Here is a 26,210-nt window from a genome sequence, read left to right on the forward strand (position 1 = left end):
TACGTTTGGTCTATTTGCGTTTTCTCTTTCGTTAAGATCATTCCTCTGCAGTGTCAAATCATCATTTTCGTGCAATTGGCAAGAGTGTGGAGACGGCATATAGAGAATTTTGATATTTTTTGAGGTTAGTATATTTTTATTCAACTGTGAATAAAAGCGTAAGCCTAATGGTATTCTAAAAAAATAATACTAAGAACTGTACTTAGCAATAATTGTTCTGTAATTCTTCAATTCATCAAAAAAGTAGACTAGAATTTTCATTGTTGAAAAATTATAACTATGAGTGACAATGAGGATGCAGTAGAAAAAATGTTAAAGAAAACAGGTTGCTTAAATCTCCATTACTTAGTGCAGGTAAAGTGATATATTTAATCAATTTGTTATTGTGAATATTGGGGATTTATTTAAAATTTCAAATAGAATATACTTTTATTTAGTTTTATACTTGTTTTTTAGTTTAGTAAGTTTCTTTTCAAATTCAGTGATTTTTCTTTCAGTTTTTTTATTGTCTCCTTCCACTGAATTAATTTATTTCATCTTTTTTTCCTGAAAATTTAAAATATCTATATTTTTCAATCACTCGGCCTCTGCGCACAGGTTTTTTAACCTTGCGGGGACCTTCCTTGTTTTTATTGTATTATTTAGTTCAATACTGTGTATTATTATAATGTATTTCTAATTTCTAAGTTTTTATCATTTGTTATTATTATTAAGAATTAATAAACGATTTTGATTTGATTTAATTCAAAATGTAGGAGTACAAATATCTTGTTTTTGAGTAAAAATTAATGATTAATATGGCTGGCTCAGTCTTATAATATAGGCCTAATTATGGTCTATATAAGTTTTCAGAGGTGGGTAAATATTATTTTGGTCTTTTTTTATTATATTTCAATTGGTATATCTATAATATCCATAGTTTAAATGGTTAGGGCTCTGTTTATAGTTAAATACAAATATATTTTGATATTGTGTTATGTATCTTTTTATGTACACTGTATTTTTTTTCTTTTCACGAGCTTATACATTGTAAAAAATGTCAGGAAAAATTTTGAATTTGAAGAGGTCACTTTTAGGTTGAACTTGGGGTGACTTTGTCCCAATATAAAAATTGTGATATGATGCAAATACAATTCAAAATATGATGAATATATAATGTATTCTAGCTAATAAAGCAAAATAATCACCTTGCTTGAGATTAATACGATCTTAATATTCATTTTTAGCTGCATGATGCTGCAGCTGGAGCCAACATGCCTCGACGCTAAAAATGATCTTTAGGCAGCAGAAACTTAGAAAAGCACAACAGAAGTTTTTTCAAAAATCTGGTGTGGCGCACTCACACAACTTTCCTTGCCGTTATTAAAATGTACACCTGACGCTAGTGTACACGCGCATCTCAAGTCTACTATTCAAAGATCCAAGCCAGCTGGTGACAGGACAATAACGCTGGAGACACACGAGGTCTGCTATCTCTTCATAGTGAATGATTTAAAAGAATCAACAGTTTGCAATTGAAATAATAATAATTTTTGAATTTTGAGCTTATTTTAAATTTGAGGTGAAAATGTTATTAAACATAAATTGTAGAGATTTTCATGCTTAATCTTTTCCCATTTTTTGTTTAAATTGTATCTGAAGCCTGATAATTGGGAATCTAAAATCAAACTTTGCATAGATGTATGTGGTGGAGCTCCTGGTATTTCTACAGATATGTGACTTGTGGCAGTTGATGGAGCTTATTAATGACTATTTTAGGTATAAATTTGATCAAAATCGTTGGAGCCGATTTCGAGAAAATCGCGAAAAACCCTGTTTTTGACAACATTTTCGCCATTTTGCATTAGATCGAAATTGTTCGTGTCGTATCCTTATATTGTAAGGACCTTAAGTTCCAAATTTCAAGTCATTCCGTTAATTGGGAGATGAGATATCGTGTACACAGACGCACATACACACACACACACACATACAGACCAATACCCAAAAACCACTTTTTTGGACTCAGGGGACCTTGAAACGTATAGTAATTTAGAAATTGGGGTACCTTAATTTTTTTCGGAAAGCAATACTTTCCTTACCTATGGTAATAAGGCAAGGAAAGTAAAAAATAATTTGTGATTTTTTGAAGTGGATTTCATATGTTTTCAATGTTATTATTCATTTTAAAGGTCAATAGTTGGTTTCATACTTTGTCTAACTCTTGAAAATAAACTTTTTTCCATATATTTTATAAAGTGAGACAAAGTCACCCCAACCCCTGGTTGACATTGTCTCTTAATTTCAAAAAAAAATCTGGTGTGGCGCACTCACATAACTTTCCTTGCCGTTATGAAAATTGATCACCTGACGCTAGTGTTCTCGCGCATCTCAAGTCTACTATTCAAAGATATGAGACAGCTGGTGATAGGACAATAACGCTGGAGACACACGAGGTCTGCTATCTCTTCGTAGTGAATGATTTAATAGAACCAACACTTGCCAACAGTTTGCAATCTAATAATCACATTTTCTCGAATTTCAAACCTATTTTCAATTTTAGGTAAAAATGTTACTGGACATTAATTGCAGAGACTTTCATGCTCTATCTTTCCCACTTGAAATTTGTTGTTTAAATTGTATATGAAGGCAGATAATTGAGAATCTAAAATCAAACTTTGAATAGATGGGGCGGAGCTCCTGAAATTTTTACAGATATAGGACTTGTTGCAGTTGATAGAGCTTATCAATGACTATTTCAGCCTTCAGGTATGAATTTGATCAAAATCGTTGGAGCCGTTTTTGAGAAAATCGCGAAAAACCCTGTTTTTGACAACATTTTAGCCGCCATCTTGGATTGCATTTGATCGAAATTGTTCGTGTCGGATCCTTATAGTGTAAGGACCTTACGTTCAAAATTTCAAGTCAATCGGTTAACTGGGAGATGAGATATCGTGTACACAGACGCACATACACTCATACACACACACACACACACACACACACACCACACACACACACACACACACACACACACACACACAGACCAATACCCAAAAACCACTTTTTCGGACTCAGGGGACCTTGGAACGTATAGAAATTTAGAAATTGGTACCTTAATTTTAAAGTTGGGTTGGCCTGAATACGTTTATTAGTTTATATTTAGTTGTTTTTAGTTGTTCTTTTCTCATTTTCCCCATTTGTAGGTGCAACATCTAAGTTACAAACACACTCGACTACGGGCAATTATGAATAAGTGAAGTGCTTTTGGCACATCGTAACTTTTACGGTATGACCTTGTAGGCCTAGTTTGTAAAAATAAATTGCGATCCTCCATCTAAAGGAATAACAGCGTTGCCAAATTGTGTAGAATTACGACTTTCAAAGTTCACTTTAAAAAGATTTCACATGAAGTAGTCATAAATAATCGATTCAATAGTTATAGTTTTTACCTCATACGTGTGGAAAAAATGCACCAGAAATCATGCAAGGTTTTTTTGGAGGGCGCTGGATAACTCATTCATAAACGTACAGTGCATGAAGACATATAATTTTGAAGGTGATAAAACAATAAAAATTTCACGCATTTAACATTTTACTGTATCTCACAAAAAATTATGGAAAGGAATTGGAAAAAAATGGAGAAAACATTTTCTGTAGTGTTTTGGTAGGTATACATGAATTAATAGAATGAGTTAAGGTATGCGTTTCAGAGGATACCTTTATGTAAGAAGAATTGTAAAGGAAGGCTCTCCAAACATTTTCGTGCAAAAAAAATTGAAATATCTTGAACGGTTATCAAAATACAAAGAATAGGCTATAACAAAACCCTGAATATTTAGGTGGTCATCTTGTTTTTGAGAGGTAAATACTGTAAATAGCAGTGTCGGCTGTGACTAAAAAAATCAAGTGAGACACTACCTATTTTTGATTGAAATAGTTACTTTGTTACTAGGAAGTCAATCAGGTTTCAGTAGTTCTAATCGGGCAGCCGATGCAGTCACATCGCTTCTTATCGTTCTGCAGAGTTAAAGTTCTGTAACAAGTTTTTGCCGACCTCCTGGTGTTAATCTACAGCCTACTTTCAACCTAGTGAATCAATAGAATACTTATTCATACTATACTATTATTTTCAATTAAACTGTTGTAATATCTGATTTCAACTTTAAATTCAATTCTATATCTAGTGAAAATTCAAACATGAGTGAAGAGTGTCTTAGCTGCAAAAAACAAATCAACAATAGTGATTCCAAAAAAACTGTCTCATGTCCGGCCTGTGAAGCAAAATATCATTCTTTCTGTGTCATCATCAAAAACAAAAAATGGAACTGTGTGAAATGCTCAACAGAAACATCTGGTAAAATCAAGGATGAGGAGAACGTAATCCTGAAAGCTATCGAAGACTTCAGGAAGTAGAATCAAGCTTCATCGCTGAAAAATGACGAAAGATGGGACAAAAACGACGCCAAATTTTCAAAACTTCAAGCCGATATTGAAGGTACGAAAATAGAAATTAAGAAAATTGAAGATAGTGTTGAGAAAGTGACCAAGAGATGTGAAACATCCTGTCAAATGGAAATGCGCCGCGAAAATGAACTGTTGAAAGAAATGTTGTCTGATTTACAACAACACACACGAAAAAATAATTTAATAGTGTCAGGTGTGCCATTAACATTCAAGGAAGACATGTTTGTAGTAGCTCAGTCAATAGCAAACACATTACATATAGAATTTCATTACTCCGAAATAAACGCAGCCCATATACTCCAGAGTAAGAGAGGAGACACTAGACTTCCTTCTATCGTGGATTTCATTTACATCTCGATTAACTAAAGACCTCAACAGTTCCTTTTTAAATACCCCAGTTTATATGAATGAACACTTGACACCTCAAACTAGATAACTATGCAACTAGGAAAATGGTGAAAGAAAAAATATTATTTTCCGCGTGGACAATGGACTGTAAGGTGATGGCAAAGAGCGCTCCCGACCAGCATCCGTTCAGGGTCCATGATCTGAACCAGGTGACCGCCTTGCGAGAGAAGAAAGCAGCCGACGCCCCCCCCCGCCCTCTCCACGTGCTCACGCCAAAGCCGACTCCGCTGCCACGCAAGAGACGCCAGCTGCCACTAAATCGCCGCCAACTCCTCACCAAACACAAGTTCCAGCAGCAAATAAACAATTATCATGAAGAGGTTGTAAGCTTCCCACTACAAATATGTGAGTGTTGATTCATTTTATTGTGCTGTGTACCACAAGATCTGTAAGTAGAAACTTTTCATTTATAACTCATGAAGGTAGAAGGAATGTACCAAATAATTCATATTGCAATTTAATAAAACACTTGGACTATAGAGTGGATATTTTAGCCAGTACCGGTACTACACCATATACTAGCTTTTGTAGACTTGTACAATTGCTGAATTATACTTATAAACTGATTGGACACACCCAAATCATACAGTTTATGGATAAGGGCATTTCGATCCACCTTATCAAACGCGGCCCTTAAATCCACGAAGAAACAATATACCTTCCCACCCCTCCTCCTCAATTTTAAACTAATTATGCTAGAGAGATTGAAAACATTATCGACTGTAGAATAACCCCTTCTAAAACCAGCCTGGTATTCACACAAAATATCATTTAACTGAACCCATTTTTCCAGTCTAGCCAGTAAAATTGTAGCAAACCACTTCGCAAAAGCATTAACAAATGATATCCCCATATAATTTTGAACCTCTGAAGTGTCACCTTTTTTATGAATGGGGAATATCACAGCCTCTCTGAAGTTTGCCGGTACATCCGCATTCTGCAATGTGTGATCAAATAAACGACAAACTTTCTCCGTTAATTCATCCGGCAAATTTTTGAAAAATTCTATTGGGATACCATCTGTTCCTGGCGCCTTGTTATCTTTCAATCTTTTAAATGCTCCTTTAATTTCCGACACGTCTATCAAACCATCCAGAATCTCATCTCTTCTAAACGGAACTACATAATCTATAGACATTGCGGTTTTATTTGGAGTGAAAAGATTCTCGAAATGTTCAATCCAGTTCTGTGCACTTATTGTCTTATTCATTACTCTCTTACCGCTTTTGAAGATTTTTACTGTGTCCCAAAACGTTTTAGAGTCCCTAATGTTCGCCAGCTTATTGCACATATCCTGATAATACATCTTCTTCTTATTGCGACACAGGTTCTTATAATCATTCTTAGCCTTTAAATACGCATCTTTCACACAAATAGCATTGGTTCTTCTAAATAAATTAAGATTTTTAAAACTACGTATTCTTGCTCTTTCACACTCCCAATCATACCAAACTTGTTTAAATTTTCCATTCATACCACTCCCATGATTCATTCCATTTATACATTCCTTTATCACTTTCATAACTTGTACAGTACCTACTTCAGAATTATTAACATCGATGACCGAATTCTCTAAATGTTTCAAGGTCCCCTGAGTCCAAAAAAGTGGTTTTTGGGTATTTGTGTGTGTGTGTGTGTGTGTGTGTGTGTGTATGAGTGTATGTGCGTCTGTGTACACGATATCTCATCTCCCAGTTAACCGATTGACTTGAAATTTTGAAGGTAAGGTCCTTACACTATAAGGAGGATCCGACACGAACAATTTCGATCAAATGCAATCCAAGGTGGCGGCTAAAATGTAGTCAAAAACAGGGGTTTTTGCGATTTTCTTAAAAACGGCTCCAACGATTTTGATTAAATTCATACCTAGAATAATCATTGATAAGCTCTATCAACTGCCACCAGTCCCATATCTGTAAAAATTTCAGGAGCTCCGCCCCATCTATGCAAAGTTTTATTTTAGATTCCCAATTATCAGGCTTCAGATACAATTTGAACGAAAAATTTTGAATGGAAAAGATTGAGCATGAAAATCCCTACAATTAATGTTCAGTAACATTTTCACCTTGCTACTTGAGGTACCAATAATCATTTCTAAAGGAACGTCAGGGAATCTTCTCAGAGTTGAGACCTGTTCCAAAATAATGTTTTTTTCGCAAACACACTATAATCCAGGTTTAATCAAAATCGTTAGAGCCGTTTTCGAGATCCGTCCGACATACTTACATATCCACAAACACACAAACACAGAAATTGCTTTCTTAGTATTATTGACTTCAATGATTATGATTCCATTCAAAAAGAGCTTATTTCACATAATAATAACAGCTGGCATCAAAAGTAAAAATGTCAAACATGATTGATTGAAATTGAAACAGTAGCGATCATCAACAATACTATCTTCATCTGATCTAAAGTAACCAAATTATAATAAGATTCACATCAATGTGTCAGCATTGTTTGAATGGTGAGCATTGATGCTATTAATTAGGAATACTGACAGTCAACGAACTGTTATGCATATTCTCCAATATTTTTTTTCGAAAGCTACCTTCTGTTTTCTCAATGTTTGAGAATCTCAATGTTCAACAATCAATGTTTGAGAATAATTGATTCATGGGAAAAGCGCCTTACTTCTATGGAAGATATTTGGAAAATATATAATATAAATGTAATATAATATAATTTATATTTATATGGAAAAGAAACAACAGCTATTTGGCCGTTTCATTAAATAACCCCTTTCTTTCGCCCAAGTTAAATTTTGGCCGAATTTCCTCATTCTTTGCAAACAGAATCCACAACGGACACTTCTGAAGTTTTAAAAATGCCCTCCATATATCATACTGAATTATTGAAATTTCATCAAAATATTGTTTAAGCAGTTTTCGTGATCTGTCGGATATACTAACAAAATTACTCTTGATAGAATAGGATTACTCTTGATAGAAGCAACTCCCGTCATAAAAGTTTGTTATATGAAAAATAAAAATTATCTATACTCCCAGGAATAGCTCTAATTGAAGCAGCAGTGCCTAATCAATTTATTCTCGATAAATGCATTTTAATTAGTTCTTCAAATTGGTGCCAACCTAATGAAGTCATCTCAACTTGATTCCAACCTGACAAAATTATTAATTTAGTTGCCAGTTAACAAACTGCTTCGAAGAGGTACTCTCTCTAGATTATAGTTCTATAGTAACATATGATATGGACATTTCTATTATAATCAAGAGATTGGGAGAAGAAGAATATACATGCTAAAAGACGAACTTTAAACCCTTAAAAGCCACCCTTAGAGTTGAAATATCGCCAAAAGATTTCTTAGTTAGCACCTAGGACATACAAGGAAGCTATATTCCAAGTTTTGTTGCAGTTCATCCAGTAGTTTTCCAGAAATCGTGATCAGTGAGTCAGTGAGATAAGAATTTTATAAGACGTATAGATTAGATTGAACATAACTTATCATACACATGATGAACATATGTGTTTTTCAACTTCCGTTCAATCTAATAGAATCTATAAGGATTAAGTTATAACCATTTTGTTAATAACTTTGGTGTAAACCCAGCTTAAAGATGCATACCTCTTTAATGTCTTTGGTTGAAACTATAGACCTTATACAAATACAGTAATCGACTGGCTTTTCCAAACATCTGTGTAATCACTTGTCAGCTGATTTATGATGAATAATTCTATAGTCTGATTTTTACTCTAATAATGAAGGAGGCTCCTTTTTCCTTTTATATTATCCTTGAAATGCAAAATTTCCAAAAACCTTGTATATACTTCGACGTGCAATTTAAAAGGAACATACCTGTCAAATTTCATGAAAATCTATTACCGCGTTTTGCCGTAAATGCGCAACATATAAATATACAAACATTTAAGCATTAAGAGAAATGCCAAACCGTCGACTTGAATCTTAGACCTCACTTCGTTCGTTCAATGATTCTATATAGTAATAATAATAATTTTATAATGATATATTATTAGAATAAGATAAAACAATTAGTATTGTCTGCAAAAATATCTGGTCGGAACGAGATTTGAACCTGGGTCCAACAGTGTATCAAACTACGCTCTAACCGTCTTGGACACCATGCCCCCGTAACAGAGAATGCGAAAAAGTAGGAACATGAAATGCTGTATCTTCAAAGATAGGAAAAGTGACTTTTTTAGGTTAGTTTACAGTTTTTTAAATATTACAAAAAAACCGGAGTTCTTAACAAAAAGCGTTACACATACGTTTCTGCGCCTTGTTTCAAAGAACTTGCATACCAAATTTCATCCAAATCGGACAATAACTGCGACTGTAACTGCGGTACAAACAAACAAACAGACAAAAGCCGATTGAGTCAAAACTAGTTTCTTCACTAGAGAAATTTATTCCTTGTTTGTCAACGTAATGAACGCATTAAAGTGGCTTACTGCCGGGAGGCCGGGCTACCATAAAATTTTAAATGATAAGGAACGTTTTTGTTTTTGATGGGTTGGATACTCCGTCCATTAGATGTATAGAGTGCAAAGATATTAATGATTTTTTTATTTATCTGAGGATGAGGAGGGCTTTGAGAATCGCGTGTGTATTGGGTTTTCCGTAATTCACCAAAATATTTCTACCTATGAGCGGAATATTGATGAATTCTTAACTGTTCTACATGGACTGAAACATAGATTTAATTGTATAATTTTATCAGAGGCATGGTTAAAAGATGAAAACAACCTAGTCACAATTCTGGGATATAATTATTCAGAACGTATAATAGCCTTAACTAGAACGATGGGTTGGTTGTCTATATTGATAGCGAGCTTTCAGTATCGTGTAGTGAGCTTCCAATTGGCGGTCTGGCCACCTGTTTATCTTTGAAGTTTGAATGGGCGGGTGCTGCATGTGAACTTCTGGCTGTCTATCGCAGTCCTAACTCTAGCCTCTCTGCTTTCATAGATGCACTAGAAATGTATTGTAACGAACAGTCGAATAGCTCTATTTGCCTATTAGCTGGTGATATTAATTGTGATCTACTGAACATTGCTCCCAACTCTACTGGAGAGCGTTACCTTGATGTCCTGAATGATGCTGGTTATTAAGCCTGCATTGATAAGGCCACACGTCCGGCTAGTGGTACGTGTATCTATTTTTATCAGATACTTTCTATATGTATATTTGTCCACGGTATATAGACGAAGACGGTAGGTGTCACGCGCATGTTTGTGCTAAATTTCCGGTGTCGCTGACGTCATTTTATATCCAATCATCTGTTTTTAACAAAAATAAGTTTCTTAAATTGGCAATAGGTGTTAAAAACCTCGGTTGGTGGCGATGACGCAATCTACCTGGCTGGCCACTGCGCACACATTTCATGACCCCTACCGTTTTCATCTAAATACCGTGTATTTGTCTATATATGTCTATTTGTATCTACTTTTATTCTATACTTTTTTATCAGACTCCCACGATTTTTTAAAGCATCTTCTGTTATTTTACAGTCCTCAGTAACTGACCACTACGCGATATGTTTGAATTTACTATCTGTCAATTCACCCAAACCTTCCAATGTTGATAAATTTCTAACAAGAACAAATTGGAATGAAATAAGAGAATCTCTAAGTAGGCAAAATTGGGATAGCGTCACTGAACAAACTGATGTTGATATGGCTTCTGACCGATTCATTGATATTCTTCAAAACATTATCGAATCTAAAACTTCTAAAATAAAACTATCAGCTATGAAAATCCAAATTAAGCCATGGATCAGCATGGGACTTGTTAATTCAATTCGGCAACGCGACAAACTTAGAAGAAAACTCAACAAACAACCTTTCAACCAAATTTTAAAAAATGAATTTACACAATATATAAATACTCTACACTCTGAGTGGCCGTAGTCGAGTGGATTAGATGCTGGCTTTGTAATCCAAAGGCCCGGGTTCGAATCCCAGCCCGGGCAAGATATTTTTCTCGGGCCACTCCCGTGTTCCGGATGGACATGTTAAGCCGTCGGTCCTTGCTGCCTAAAAAGCAGTCGTTAGGTCATGTCAGAGGCCCTGAAATTGATCAGTTGCGACCTGAAAACTCTGACACCAGACCTGGGCCAGCCAGGTCACACGATATTATTATTATTACTCTACACTCTGCAATTAAACTAGCCAAACATTTGTATTATAAAAATAAAATTGAAGAATCTTCTCATAACCCAAGTAAACTCTGGGCAGTTATAAATGAAATTTCAGGCCGGCCTGTCAATAAGCAGCCTTTCCCTATAAAATAATTTATCCAAACGCACGAAAAAACTAACAGAAAATTGAGGAGGTTAGCAAAAACTTTAATAAATTATTTTTCGACAGTGGGTAAAAACTTGGCAGATTCCATCGTAGCACAGGGTGTGCCAGAGATAATAGATCAGGATCATGCTGTTGAAACTGACTTTGAGTTGCAGCAAGTCTCTAGACAAGAACTGATTGACACAATCAAGAGCCTTAAAGGCCGATCTGCCCCTGGCTGTGATGGGATCCCAACTAAGGTTTATATAAAACCTTAGTTGGGATCCCATCACAGCCAGGGGCAAAACTAATAAAATATAGACTCTCTAATACTCCCTATTCAGCACATAATCAATCTTAGCATTGTGATGGGTCATTTCCCAAGTGCCTTCAAAACGGCTAAGGTGATCCCAATTCATAAATCAGGGCCAAAAAATGCATTCGCCAACTTCAGACCGATTTCTCTCTTGTAACTATGTCAAAAATTATTGAAAAATGTGTCAAGAAACAATTATTATCTAAGTACCTCTCCGTGAATAATTCAATTTCTGAAAACCAATATGGGTTTCAAGAGTCCAGGAATACTTCCGACGCTCTTTTTGACTTGACCCGGTTTATATCAAATAATATAAAAATAAAATTTCAATTACATTTTTAGACTTGGCCAAGGCCTTTTATTCCGTTGATAGAGATAAACTAATCACCAAACTCGAGATGATTGGAATAAAGGATAATTCACTGAAATGGTTTAAAAGTTATTTCAACAATCAACAGCAGTATGTTTCCATTGATGGCACAATTAGCGAATATGGTGTGGTCCAAGGAAGTACCATTGGGTCATTACTATTCCTTATAAATAATCTTTCAAAGCTACAAATTAATGGAAAACTGTTCTTATTTGCTGACGACACAGTATTGGTGTCAACTGGAGGCACTTGAGAGAGGACCTATTGCATTGCATCAATAGATCTTGCCAAAATAAAAAATTGGCTCGACTACAACTGTCTAATGGCTAATGACATCAAAACTAAATTTATGCCAATTGTAACAAGAAACCAGACTGATCCTGGCCCAATAATATTAAAAATGCACTCTTGTGGAAACGCAAGGATGCAGGATTGTGATTGCAGTACTATTGAACGAGTTGATAGTTACAAATACTTGGGTGTTATAATTGATTACAAGTTGAGTTGGGGGTAACATGTTCAGTGTGTCAAAAGTAGGCTCAGGAAATTATTATTTGCCTTCTCTGAGCTTAGCCAGGTAATGGGTGTGGATCAGTGTAGGAAAGTATATTTCACCTATGCTCAGTCGCTGAACCAGTATTTTTTCTATCTTTTTTTCAGTCTTTTCTATCATAATTATTTTATGTAGTGACTGCTTGTGTTGTCTAGGGAACTCTCCTCCACACGCAGACGTTTAGTCTTTGTGAAGGAATTCCGTAATATTGAGTTTTTCACTGTAAATATTTCACTGTAAATACTTAAAGGAATAAAACATATTTGAATTATAGAGAAAATTTAGCATAAATGCTATCTTTTCTCTATCACAGAATAAAGCAGATCTACTATTCACTCACCATCTGAAAATCAGTGCAGCTTTTTAAAGCAATAAATTCATAGGAAATTACATAGCCTTGAATATGTTAATATGAAAAATACATAGGCCTACGAATATTCACCTCTAAAAATAACATTCAAAACAATTATTTGTAAGTCTCGAACACGGAATGATATACTAAATACAAAAACGACAACTATAGTGTTTGCTATACATTCCATTCCTACATATTATTATAAATCTTGAAGTGAATTAGTGAATCACATTTATATTTAATTGATTGTAAAAAAAAAAAAAAAGACCATCAAGGAGCCAATTTCAAGATTCTACATTCACACACACACACACACCACACACACACACACACACAACACACACACACACACACACACACACACACACAACACACACACACACACACACACACACGTACAAAGAAGATATATTGATCAATACACAGTCGCTATAAGTCGCTCCAGCCAGCCCCCCTCACAAAGTTCATGACAGCCGCACTGAACTGGGATTGCCGCTGAATTGCCCTCACCTCCATTGGTAGCGAGTTCCACAGTCGGCAGGCAGTCACATGAAAAGACCTGTTATAGACCACCGTACGATGCCTAGGCACAGTCAACACAGACAAACTATTTCTAGTTCCACCTCTCCCAACCTCTCCCAGAAATCTAAATTTAATACTCAAATAATCAGGGCTCTTATTGGCGATTAGTTTAAATAGAAACATAAGTATGCGGTAGGATCGAAACCTTTTGAGCCTGAGCACGTTAAGCTGAACGAAGTAGGGAGTGATATGTTCACCTCGATCTAGATTATTAACAAATCTTAAGCAATAATTTTGAGCTCTCTGAAGCCTATCGGACAGTGCCACAGTCATGTCATGGGTAACAGCGTCACAGTAGAGAAAGGTCGGAAAGATTAGGGTCTTTACCAGCATCAATCTTACCTGAAAAGGTAGAAAAGGGCTGATCTTCTTCAGAGAATGTATGCCAGCAAAGACCCTATTACAAGTGCTAGTAATGTGTTCGGTCCAGTCGAGATGTCTGTTCATTAAGACACCCAAGTTTTTTACTGTATTACAGTACTCCAACTGTTGGTCATTTATTGTCACAAAAGGTCCATTGGCATAGTCAAGGTTAGGTAAGCGTCTATTATGTCCTATTACTATTGCTTTTGATTTATTTTCATTAATGTTTAAACCATGTTGTGATGTCCATTCCGTGATGCTGAGTAAGTCAAAGTTCATTTTGTTAACAGCGTTGTCAAAGTCGTCAATGTCAAAATGCAAGTAAATTTGCAGGTCGTCAGCATACATGTGATATTTAGTATTGGTCAGTCTGTGAGGTAAGTCATTAATGTATAAGCTGAATAACAGAGGGCCCAGCACCGATCCCTGTGGCACACCCCTATTGACCACTCGCCACCCAGATTGACCTCCATTTGCCAGTACACACTGCTGTCTATCTGCTAGATATGATCTAATCCAGGCAATGCTGTTGGCTGAAAAACCCAGATTAATCATTTTTTTAAGCAGAAGAGGATGATATATTGAATTAAAGGCCTTACTCATATCAATCAGTACCATCAGAGTAAGCTGTCCATTATCCATAGCCAAGCGTATATCATCTGTTACACATAAAAGGGCACTCATAGTACTGTATCCCTTCCTGAAGCCTGATTGGAATTTATTGAGAAGATTGAACGTTGAAACATGACCATTAATTTGTTCATGTGCATATTTTTCTAGCCCCTTGGACATGACAGACAGCACTGCAACTGGACGATAATCAGATGGAGAGGAAGGATTGGAAGTTTTATTGAGAGGGATGATTTTGGAGGTTTTGAATTCAGTGGGGAAAACAGAAGAAATGAGTGAAGTGTTATAGAGATGTGTGATGAATGGAAGGGCAATAGGCAAAATAATTTTGATAAATTTCATTGGAAGCAAATCAGCACCAACAGCTTCACTCCTGATGGACAAGATTGCATTCAGTACATTGGCTTCAGTGTCCGCAGCAAAGTAGAACTCATCCTGCCTTCGAGCTGTCCTGTACTGGTCTGTATACTCTTGTGCCATATCCAATGTCCCTGGAATATCCACAAAGAAATTATTCAATTCATCAGGGCTGTGATTCAGTATCAACCTGTTCCTATCCTTGCCAACTCCGAGTTTCCTCAGTGTTCGCCATTTGGATGCAGTCGATCTAGCAGACCCAAGAGTGCTGCGGAAGTATCGGCACTTGGAGTTTCGAAGTTGCTGTTTGCAGTGATTCCTTGCTCTTTTATACTCGGCAAACAGCAGCGGGTCACGTGAGCGCCTGGAAAGTCTACATAATCTGTCTCGCTCCTTCATCAGCCGCCTGATCTCAGGACTAATCCATGGCGCCGGTACTCTTGTTACGCGCCTTACCTTAGGAGGTACAAACTTGTTGAAGAGGTAATGTGTATACTCATAAAACATTGTCAGCATTTCATTAACATCATTTGTAAAGTAAAAATAGTACCAGGGCAGACCAGACACCTCTCTAAAAAGTTCAGGATAGTTAATATTCTTGAAATCTCGATAATGAATCAATCTTGGCTCAGGCTTGGGAACTTTGATGGCATAGACACAATAAATAAGGTCATGGTGTGACAATCCTGGAGCCGGCATCTGCCCATGTGTTCTGACCGCATCCTCCTCTGAAACAGCAATCAGATCCAACAGGGTGTGGGAGGCTGAGGTATGGTGAGTGGCCTGCAGAGGCAACAGGGATAAATTACAGGAGTTGAAAATTGTCATTAATTGATTTTTCTCAGGTGAATTGTGTCTAAGTAAGTCCGTGTTAAAGTCACCCATGACTATGATATGTCTGTAGGCAGCCATACTCCCAATGAGGGCAACTTCAAACTCCTCCATAAACCCAATGTGCGGAGGTCTGTAGCACACAGCGATAAGCACCTTGCTCCCATTGATAAAAATATCCAGAAGCATGAACTCTGGTTTACTTGCTCTGTTTGTGTCGGATTTAACAATAATTCTAGGCTTTAGAGCATGCTTCACATAGGCTGCAACACCACCTCCGTTTTTATGAAGGCGATCATTTCTCAGCAACGAGTATCCCGCTAGTTCAACTCGGCTTGAAGGCACGATCGGTTTTAACCATGTTTCGCATACCAAGATCACATCACACTCCTGTGTCTCAAACATACAGCGAAACTCATCAATGTGACAACCTATAGACTGCGCATTCACATGAGCTACTTTGAGAAATTTTGAATAATTAAGAAAATTATTGCGGAGCTGCTCCCCAACGCTCAGCGCGGCGCCGTCATCATTTCGATAACTCATTGGCTGAGATTACAATCACTAACGCGAGAGGAAAAGGCCGAAAGAGACAGACCCCACAACCATAGACTACATCAAAACATCTTCTCAACACTATCACACAAACATTCATACTCCCTTGCATACTTATTAATACTAATGAGATATAGATCATGATGCTTTAACTAAATTTTAAGATTAGTAGGGATAAAAAAAAAAAAAAGACCATCAAGGAGCCAATTTCAAGATTCTACATTCACACACACACACACACACACACACACACACACACACACCACACACACACACACACACACACCACACACACACACACACACACACACACACGTACAAAGAATATATATTGATCAATACACAGTCGCTATAAGTCGCTCCAGCCAGCCCCCCTCACAAAGTTCATGACAGCCGCACTGAACTGGGATTGCCGCTGAATTGCCCTCACCTCCATTGGTAGCGAGTTCCACAGTCGGCAGGCAGTCACATGAAAAGACCTGTTATAGACCACCGTACGATGCCTAGGCACAGTCAACACAGACAAACTATTTCTAGTTCCACCTCTCCCAACCTCTCCCAGAAATCTAAATTTAATACTCAAATAATCAGGGCTCTTATTGGCGATTAGTTTAAATAGAAACATAAGTATGCGGTAGGATCGAAACCTTTTGAGCCTGAGCATGTTAAGCTGAACGAAGTAGGGAGTGATATGTTCACCTCGATCTAGATTATTAACAAATCTTAAGCAATAATTTTGAGCTCTCTGAAGCCTATCGGACAGTGCCACAGTCATGTCATGGGTAACAGCGTCACAGTAGAGAAAGGTCAGAAAGATTAGGGTCTTTACCAGCATCAATCTTACCTGAAAAGGTAGAAAAGGGCTGATCTTCTTCAGAGAATGTATGCCAGCAAAGACCCTATTACAAGTGCTAGTAATGTGTTCGGTCCAGTCAAGATGTCTGTTCATTAAGACACCCAAGTTTTTTACTGTATTACAGTACTCCAACTGTTGGTCATTTATTGTCACAAAAGGTCCATTGGCATAGTCAAGGTTAGGTAAGCGTCTATTATGTCCTATTACTATTGCTTTTGATTTATTTTCATTAATGTTTAAACCATGTTGTGATGTCCATTCCGTGATGCTGAGTAAGTCAAAGTTCATTTTGTTAACAGCGTTGTCAAAGTCGTCAATGTCAAAATGCAAGTAAATTTGCAGGTCGTCAGCATACATGTGATATTTAGTATTGGTCAGTCTGTGAGGTAAGTCATTAATGTATAAGCTGAATAACAGAGGGCCCAGCACCGATCCCTGTGGCACACCCCTATTGACCACTCGCCACCCAGATTGACCTCCATTTGCCAGTACACACTGCTGTCTATCTGCTAGATATGATCTAATCCAGGCAATGCTGTTGGCTGAAAAACCCAGATTAATCATTTTTTTAAGCAGAAGAGGATGATATATTGAATTAAAGGCCTTACTCATATCAATCAGTACCATCAGAGTAAGCTGTCCATTATCCATAGCCAAGCATATATCATCTGTTACACATAAAAGGGCACTCATAGTACTGTATCCCTTCCTGAAGCCTGATTGGAATTTATTGAGAAGATTGAACGTTGAAACATGACCATTAATTTGTTCATGTGCATATTTTTCTAGCCCCTTGGACATGACAGACAGCACTGCAACTGGACGATAATCAGATGGAGAGGAAGGATTGGAAGTTTTATTGAGAGGGATGATTTTGGAGGTTTTGAATTCAGTGGGGAAAACAGAAGAAATGAGTGAAGTGTTATAGAGATGTGTGATGAATGGAAGGGCAATAGGCAAAATAATTTTGATAAATTTCATTGGAAGCAAATCAGCACCAACAGCTTCACTCCTGATGGACAAGATTGCATTCAGTACATTGGCTTCAGTGTCCGCAGCAAAGTAGAACTCATCCTGCCTTCGAGCTGTCCTGTACTGGTCTGTATACTCTTGTGCCATATCCAATGTCCCTGGAATATCCACAAAGAAATTATTCAATTCATCAGGGCTGTGATTCAGTATCAACCTGTTCCTATCCTTGCCAACTCCGAGTTTCCTCAGTGTTCGCCATTTGGATGCAGTCGATCTAGCAGACCCAAGAGTGCTGCGGAAGTATCGGCACTTGGAGTTTCGAAGTTGCTGTTTGCAGTGATTCCTTGCTCTTTTATACTCGGCAAACAGCAGCGGGTCACGTGAGCGCCTGGAAAGTCTACATAATCTGTCTCGCTCCTTCATCAGCCGCCTGATCTCAGGACTAATCCATGGCGCCGGTACTCTTGTTACGCGCCTTACCTTAGGAGGTACAAACTTGTTGAAGAGGTAATGTGTATACTCATAAAACATTGTCAGCATTTCATTAACATCATTTGTAAAGTAAAAATAGTACCAGGGCAGACCAGACACCTCTCTAAAAAGTTCAGGATAGTTAATATTCTTGAAATCTCGATAATGAATCAATCTTGGCTCAGGCTTGGGAACTTTGATGGCATAGACACAATAAATAAGGTCATGGTGTGACAATCCTGGAGCCGGCATCTGCCCATGTGTTCTGACCGCATCCTCCTCTGAAACAGCAATCAGATCCAACAGGGTGTGGGAGGCTGAGGTATGGTGAGTGGCCTGCAGAGGCAACAGGGATAAATTACAGGAGTTGAAAATTGTCATTAATTGATTTTTCTCAGGTGAATTGTGTCTAAGTAAGTCCGTGTTAAAGTCACCCATGACTATGATATGTCTGTAGGCAGCCATACTCCCAATGAGGGCAACTTCAAACTCCTCCATAAACCCAATGTGCGGAGGTCTGTAGCACACAGCGATAAGCACCTTGCTCCCATTGATAAAAATATCCAGAAGCATGAACTCTGGTTTACTTGCTCTGTTTGTGTCGGATTTAACAATAATTCTAGGCTTTAGAGCATGCTTCACATAGGCTGCAACACCACCTCCGTTTTTATGAAGGCGATCATTTCTCAGCAACGAGTATCCCGCTAGTTCAACTCGGCTTGAAGGCACGATCGGTTTTAACCATGTTTCGCATACCAAGATCACATCACACTCCTGTGTCTCAAACATACAGCGAAACTCATCAATGTGACAACCTATAGACTGCGCATTCACATGAGCTACTTTGAGAAATTTTGAATAATTAAGAAAATTATTGCGGAGCTGCTCCCCAACGCTCAGCGCGGCGCCGTCATCATTTCGATAACTCATTGGCTGAGATTACAATCACTAACGCGAGAGGAAAAGGCCGAAAGAGACAGACCCCACAACCATAGACTACATCAAAACATCTTCTCAACACTATCACACAAACATTCATACTCCCTTGCATACTTATTAATACTAATGAGATATAGATCATGATGCTTTAACTAAATTTTAAGATTAGTAGGGATAAAAAAAAAAAAAAGAAGAGGGAAAGCAAGGGTAAAAATAGGTGATTTATAAGCGCAGAGAAAAAAAAAATAAGCCCACCAGAAAGCCAGACGAACATCATTGACTCCAATATTATTATATATAAAAATTTTAAGTTCGATGATTATTGAATGAAACATTTAAGATCTTCCAAGCAACAAGTAACAGAACATGAGAGCTGACAGCCTGATGCTTAACAAGATGAGTTACTAGAGCAGATATGTAATAATTTATTATTTAAATCAATTCAGTGTGATACAAGAAATATAATTGGAAGTGATAAGTGAAAGGATTCCTATGCTTAAAGCGCATTTAAAGATAAATTTTCATTTACATCCTTACAAAAAAAGAAGTAGATATATCAATAAAGTACAAAAGAAAAATCATGCTTTTTATTCTATGTAATGATATTCGATTGGTAGTGTCCATATTGGAAGTGAAATGTGGCTTAAACTAACAAGATAGAATGAAGGCATGAGGAAAATCATCACAAACTGAGAGAATTGATTTGAAAAATAGATAAATAAATAAATCAGTAAAATACCAACAGTAATAGAACATAGCACAAACAGCATTGATCTACTAAAATATAACATTCATACATAAGAAAGGAAACAGAAGAGAGTGGCAGATGTATAGGATAGCAATGCAGATAATTAAATAGCTAGAAAAAAAAAATAATTACATTTAGTAGGTAACGAATTGTTTTGTAAATCTGATCGAAATAATCAATCTACTAAATACATGAGAAATATATTAATTACATAAGAACAATTTGCATTCTAATACTATATCAACTAAAATGCATCGCACAAGATAGAGTAATTTGCAAAAAAAAAGAGAAAAGAATAATAATATTCATCTCAAGAATGATAAGAAGAATAAATGAATAAATATTTATATATTTTCTAATGAAAAAAAAATAAAATAAATAGATTAACTTACCCGTGATTCTCATCCGCAAACCCACAAATCTACCACACTCATCCATCATCAAAAAAGCTTACATTATCCATTCTGTGAGTCCACAATGACATGATTGCTCGAATGAATTTTTCCGTTTTTGATCCAAAAAATTCTTCCATCGATTGTCCATACATTCTTGAATCCAACCCTTGCTGCCACCTGCCTGAAGAAGTCATTCCGCCGCTTCGTGAGGTCCTCGCGAATCGTGATAGGAGTGCCTTTGAGCCGCCGCCTTCCCGAGATGACAGCACGCCGAGTTTGGTAGCTGATGAATTTTACCAGGACAGCTCGGCTCCTGGACTCGCCGGGGGCCGAAGGGCGGCCGACGCAATGACATCGATCAATCAGTGAAGTGTCCACTTTCAGGTCAAGTTTCTCGCTAAACATCTTTGTAACGACAGTTGTTATATTCTCCCCACTGACTTCAGGTATGCCAAATATTCTGACATTGTTGCGTCGTTGATACTGCGCTAATCCGTCCATTCGGCTCTCCTGAGACTCCTCGCGAGCAGCATAATTTTTACGTATGACTGCCACTTCATCAGTGAGTGATTCAATCTTTTTTTCTATTTCGAAAAAGCGCGGCTCTATTACATCCATGACATGAGAAGTGACAATCTGTTTGAGTTTATCAATGACTTTATCGGCGACCCGATCCGCCAATCTGTCAAGGAATTCGTCGTTAGAGATGAACTCAGATAAGACTCTCTGAATGAGACTCTTCATTCCGCCATCGCACTCCTCCTCGTGACCGGTAGGCGTGGTGTGAGGTGGAGGTGGGTCGAGCGATGCAGCCGAATTCTTGTCGCCTGCCTTATCTTTTGAAGCCTGTAACTTTGAGTTGCTTCTAGTACCAAAATTCATTTCACATGTTACACTTAGAACGTTTCTACACAAATGTCGTATGTCCAATCGCAATGAAATTGAACACTTCTGAAGATATCACTTCCCTACAACTGGTTGCAAAAAATCAAGTCACTAGCACCAGAACTTAAAAACTCGAGTAAAATGCGGAGCCGACACAAAGCACGTCAAGCAAATTTCATGTTCCTTATCTCTCCTCCTGGGTTGGGGGAGCTTTGAATCGAACATTGTACTCAAGAATTTGTTGAAAACCAGAATACACCCACAGCATCCCTGCTTGTCGTAGGAGTCAATTAAAAGGGACCCCCTTTCCAAAGCCCTTCTTCTCCTTCTTAATATGCTTTGGAACTTATCGTTTAGAAAGAAACGTTTTCCATTAACTTAGCTTTGTGCCATTAACTTAGCTTTGTGCCATTCTTTATTTCTTTTTCTATCTGTCGGCCTTCCTTGGTCATATTCTTACTTCTTCTTAGGCCAACCCAAGGTGTTATGTGGACCGTGCTGAAGGGTGATACTTTTATATGGTGTCTCTAACGGTGCCTGCAGGATACAGGTGCCCTTCTGTGGTATTCAGCCTTGCCTGGACATGCGGGGCTCTGTCTGGGTTGACTCCACTTCCCTAGCTGTTTGTGGGAACCACATGAACAAACCAAACCTCAAGGCAACTCCAGAAGTTGCCTTGCCTTCAAACCCACGGGATCTGGCCTATCAGGGTAGGTTCCTTAATCTGAAATGGGTGCTTCAGGAACACAGAAGGTTCCGTTGCACTCTTATGTAGAGCAGTAGAGGCTATCAACATTGAGAAGGCTTCTACTGATCATGACATGTATGATGTAAGCTCAATCACTTCATCCCAACTGGAGAAGAAGGATGAGCTTCTCAGACCACTGCTCAAAGAAGGATAGCCATTCACACAAAACCTCTTGGGAGAGGTGAGGCTTTTGACACTAAAAGGTTTTGGAGGGGCGAAAAGAAAAACCAAAGAGACTAGAGATGGGTGAAACTCCAGGCACAAATGTAGGTCAAGAGGCTGAGTCGAGGGTGACCAGGTGCCCTATAGGTAATTTGGTGACCCCTCCTTCAGGGAAAGGACCTACAAAAAGGCCAGGAGTAGAACACTCGTAGGTCACGAGTTTGTAGGTGGAGAGGCCAAGACCCACCACTGCTGAAAGAAGGGTGACCATTCAGGCAAAACCTCTTTGGTTAGGTGAGGCTTTTGACCCTGCAAAGTTTCGGAGGGGCAAAAATAACCCAAGAGACCAGAAATGGATGAAACTCCAGGCACAAATGTGAGTCAAAAGGTTGAGTCGAGGGTGGCAGAGCGCCCTAGAGGCAATTTGGTGTCCCCTCCCTCAGCGGAAGGACCTATTAAAGGCCAGGAGTGGAACTCACGTAGGTCACGAGTTTGTGGGTTGAGAGACCAAACCTCACCACTGCTCAAAGAAGGGCGGCAATTCAGGCAAAACTTCTTGAGAGAGGTGAGGCTTTTGACCCTGCAAAGTTTTGGAGGGGCAAAAAAAAAAACCCAGGAGACCAGAGATGGGTGAAACTCCAGGCACAAATGTGGGTTAAGAGACTGAGTCAAGGGTAGCCAGGCGCCCTAGAGGCAACTTGGCGACCCCTTCCTCAGCGGAAGGACCTTCAAAGAAGGCCAGGAGTGGAACTCACATAGGTCACGAGGACCAATCAGTCTGAAGAGACTGCCAAGCATATCACACTGGATTGCGACACACAACCAGGTGATGAATGGGATGTTAGCATATGGAAAAACTCCTGGTTCTTGTAAAGGAGACAGGTATTGGTTCGCCTAACTAACATTCTACTTGGGAACACAATAAGCTTCGGTTGATGTGTGGGGTTCTTTGAACCTTTGGATCCTTGAATCCGTCCCTTCAAAAATAATAATAATAATAATAATAATAATAATAATAATAATAATAATAATAGCCTACAAAAGAAAAACGAAAATTTTGAAAAAATGGTGATCTATTTCCCAACATAGTACCTTTTCAAGTTGATACACTTGATTGATACACTTAGTACTCGAACTTCTGTAACCCATCAGAATAATACGTTTTCTGAAGGTCTGCAAAGTAGGCGAGTGACTTTTTGAAATTTGAAAACAAGAAGTCACATGGGTCAAATCTGGAAAATATGGTGGATTGGGCAGCTGCTTGGTATCCTAATGTGACCAATTTGGCGATAGTAGAGGTATGAGCAAGTGCATTGTCATGGTGGAAGAGCACTTTTTCTTCGCCAAATGGGATCGTTTTCTATGCAATTCAGCTTAGTAGAGCCCTGTGACCGTTTTACCCTTCTCCAGGACTTTTGTCATTTTATCCTCTGTGGTAGCCGTTTTGTGCACTTTGGACGTGGCTTATCAAAAACTGACGAGCAAAACAATTTTTGATGGTTGCCAATGAAGGAGAAGAGTCACCGTACATAGCAACCAAAGTGTTCTATGATTTTGCTATGCAATCTCCTCCCTTCCAAAAATAATAATCAAATCACTAACCAATATTTCTCTTTCCCGATTTTTCTAAAATCCGTGGACATGTTCGTGATGTTTGTTTCCCCTACAGTCGAAACAATACTACAAATCCAATATGGCTGAATTTTTGTCCATCAACAAGGATGTATTAAACAACAGTAAACTTCTCTTTTGATAGTGGTGCCATCGGGAGGCACCTGTCAGGCTACTTGTTAGACTGCCCTCTAATATGTTTTTTTTTCTTTATACCCAGGTTCGGATAGCTTCTTGATTTATCTTGACACATGACATTCTTCTTTCAAGGCTTGATAACTATGGAACAAGATGATTCGCATGGAATCTGTTCAAGAGCTACCTATCAAACCGAAAACAATGTGTCAGAGTCAATGGATGTGTAAGCAACAAGCTGACTGTAAAGTTTGGAGTGCCACAAGGAACAGTACTATGACCAATTCTTTTTCTTCTCTACATAATAAATCCATTATGCAACATGGAAATTAATGGATCAATCACCACCTTTGCAGATGACACTGTTCTACTGTTCTCTGAACCGACCTGGGAGAAGACCTGAAGAGAAGTTGAGACTGGACTTCAGAGGGTGTCTCGCTGGTTGAGTGAAAATCTGCTAACATTGAACCATGAGAAAACCTTCTTTCTGACCTTTTCGGCGACTCAACATGGACAGACAACAGGAGATGAGATAGTAACCAATAATCAACGGAATAACACTCCATACACAGTTCACAAGAAACAGTCACATAAATACCTGGGAGTGGACTCTTTGAGAATGGACTCTTTTCTGCGCTGGGATCATCATCTCAATGAATTATGCGGGAGACTGAGGAAGACCATCTACATATTCAGGATTCTGAGGACACTGGTCAACAAGGGATGTCTAAGAGTTATCTACTTCTCTCTAGCACAGTCCCTCATGCTGCATGGGATTGTAGGATGGGGAGGTACAAGCTTCTTGCACATCAAACCGGTCCGCAGAGTACAGAAGCTGATCATGAGGGTCATCAACCAGAAGCCTCCACGCTATCCTCAGACCAGCTATTTAATGAGTTTGACGTGATGGATCCAAGACAGCTTTACTCCAAGGAGATACTATGCAGATTACACAAGAACCCAACAACATTTCAAACCAGAAACCACAACCACAACACCATATACAGGAATCTTCTCATCACCAGTGTTGCAAGGAAGGCACTATACCAGAGACATTTCAATCATTTAGCACCAAAATTATATAATCTACTTCCTGCAAACTTTAAACTGATTAATCATCCTAGAAAGTTCAAAACAATAGTACACAATTGGTTGATGAGCAAAGGAAGACAGAACATAGAAAACATTATTTGAAACAACAACTAACCACCTAATGACTTACTAAACACTAACTAATTAATAATCCGCACACAAACCAAAAAAACAAAGTAAACCTACTCTAGAACATGGTACGCCATAGTGGAGTAGGTCAATTTCCACACAGAAAAAACTAAACAAGTAGAGGACACATTATAAGATTTTTTGTAACTAACTATTGTATGTAAATGCAATTTATCTAATATTTTGTATAATTGATGTTGTAGTTTTAGTTTTTTGGGAAATAAACATTTATTTATCTTATTTTATTTTCTCCTCCTAAATTCTAATATCCTCTCATTTCAAAACTGAACTTTCCCTTCATTTTCAGTTGCTTATGTTCATCTTCCACTTATTGTGTATTATCTGTTTACAGGAATGTATTGCAGAAACAAAAGATTGGAGAAAGTGTCAAATGAGGTGCAGAATTTCAGGGAATGTATGAATAAACATCAGAGTGAAAAAATTTCAAAACGGTTAGTGGCCTGAAAAAAATCTTAAGTGATATTTCTAGTGTTTTGTTATTATTAATCATGGAAACCTACTCAGCATTTTTGGCTGGCATAGCTATTGGTATCACTTCTAGCTTTCTAGTAAAAAGCAATAAGATGAAAGACATCAAGTGTTTGTTTGACATTGTTTTAAAGAAACGCGATAGTTGTAAAATGGTGTTTGTTGTGCGCAATGATTTAAATATGTCGAAGGGAAAAGTAGCAGCTCAGTGCTCTCATGCTGCAATTCTCTGCTACGACAAAGCAGTGAAACAGGCGCCTGAAACTCTCAGACGATGGAATCTGGAAGGACAGGCGAAAATTGTTGTCAAATTGGATGGCGGAGAGAAAGAACTCCAGGACATTTCAGAGAAAGCCACTAGTTTGAACATAATTAATATGACAGTTCGTGATGCTGGATTAACCCAAGTTGCTAGAGGAACTGCCACAGTTCTAGGCATCGGTCCAGCTCCAGCTAGACTCATCGATCTCGCATCTGGCCATTTAAAATTGATGTAGAATTATGTAGTTGCCTGAACGAGGTTCGTTCAATAAATATTCTTCACACTA

At 37.9% G+C, this 26,210-nt stretch overlaps 1 protein-coding gene across 4 annotated transcripts; it reads left to right on the plus strand.

The window, feature by feature from the left end:
* Nucleotides 1-47: 47 nt before the first annotated feature.
* Nucleotides 48-26,210, plus strand: LOC111054409 (peptidyl-tRNA hydrolase 2, mitochondrial). 4 transcript variants are annotated; one of them, XM_039424134.1, is made up of 3 exons: nt 69-124; nt 1,227-1,464; nt 25,526-26,210. In XM_039424134.1, the coding sequence occupies exon 3, from the start codon at nt 25,683-25,685 to the stop codon at nt 26,157-26,159; it is 477 nt and encodes a 158-aa protein (XP_039280068.1). In that variant the 5' UTR covers nt 69-124; nt 1,227-1,464; nt 25,526-25,682; the 3' UTR covers nt 26,160-26,210. The 4 variants fall into 4 exon arrangements, with proteins under 4 accessions (XP_022197137.1, XP_039280066.1, XP_039280068.1 ...); XM_039424133.1 differs by having other exon boundaries at nt 88-354; XM_022341445.2 differs by lacking the exon at nt 1,227-1,464 and having other exon boundaries at nt 48-124.

Source organism: Nilaparvata lugens, chromosome 3, assembly GCF_014356525.2.
Source record: "Nilaparvata lugens isolate BPH chromosome 3, ASM1435652v1, whole genome shotgun sequence".
In the NCBI taxonomy this organism is placed as follows: Eukaryota; Metazoa; Arthropoda; class Insecta; order Hemiptera; family Delphacidae; genus Nilaparvata; species Nilaparvata lugens.

Bases quoted from the DNA above. Each gene is read 5' to 3' on its own strand.
- LOC111054409 (XM_022341445.2), top strand. From the start codon at position 25,683: ATGGAAACCTACTCAGCATTTTTGGCTGGCATAGCTATTGGTATCACT.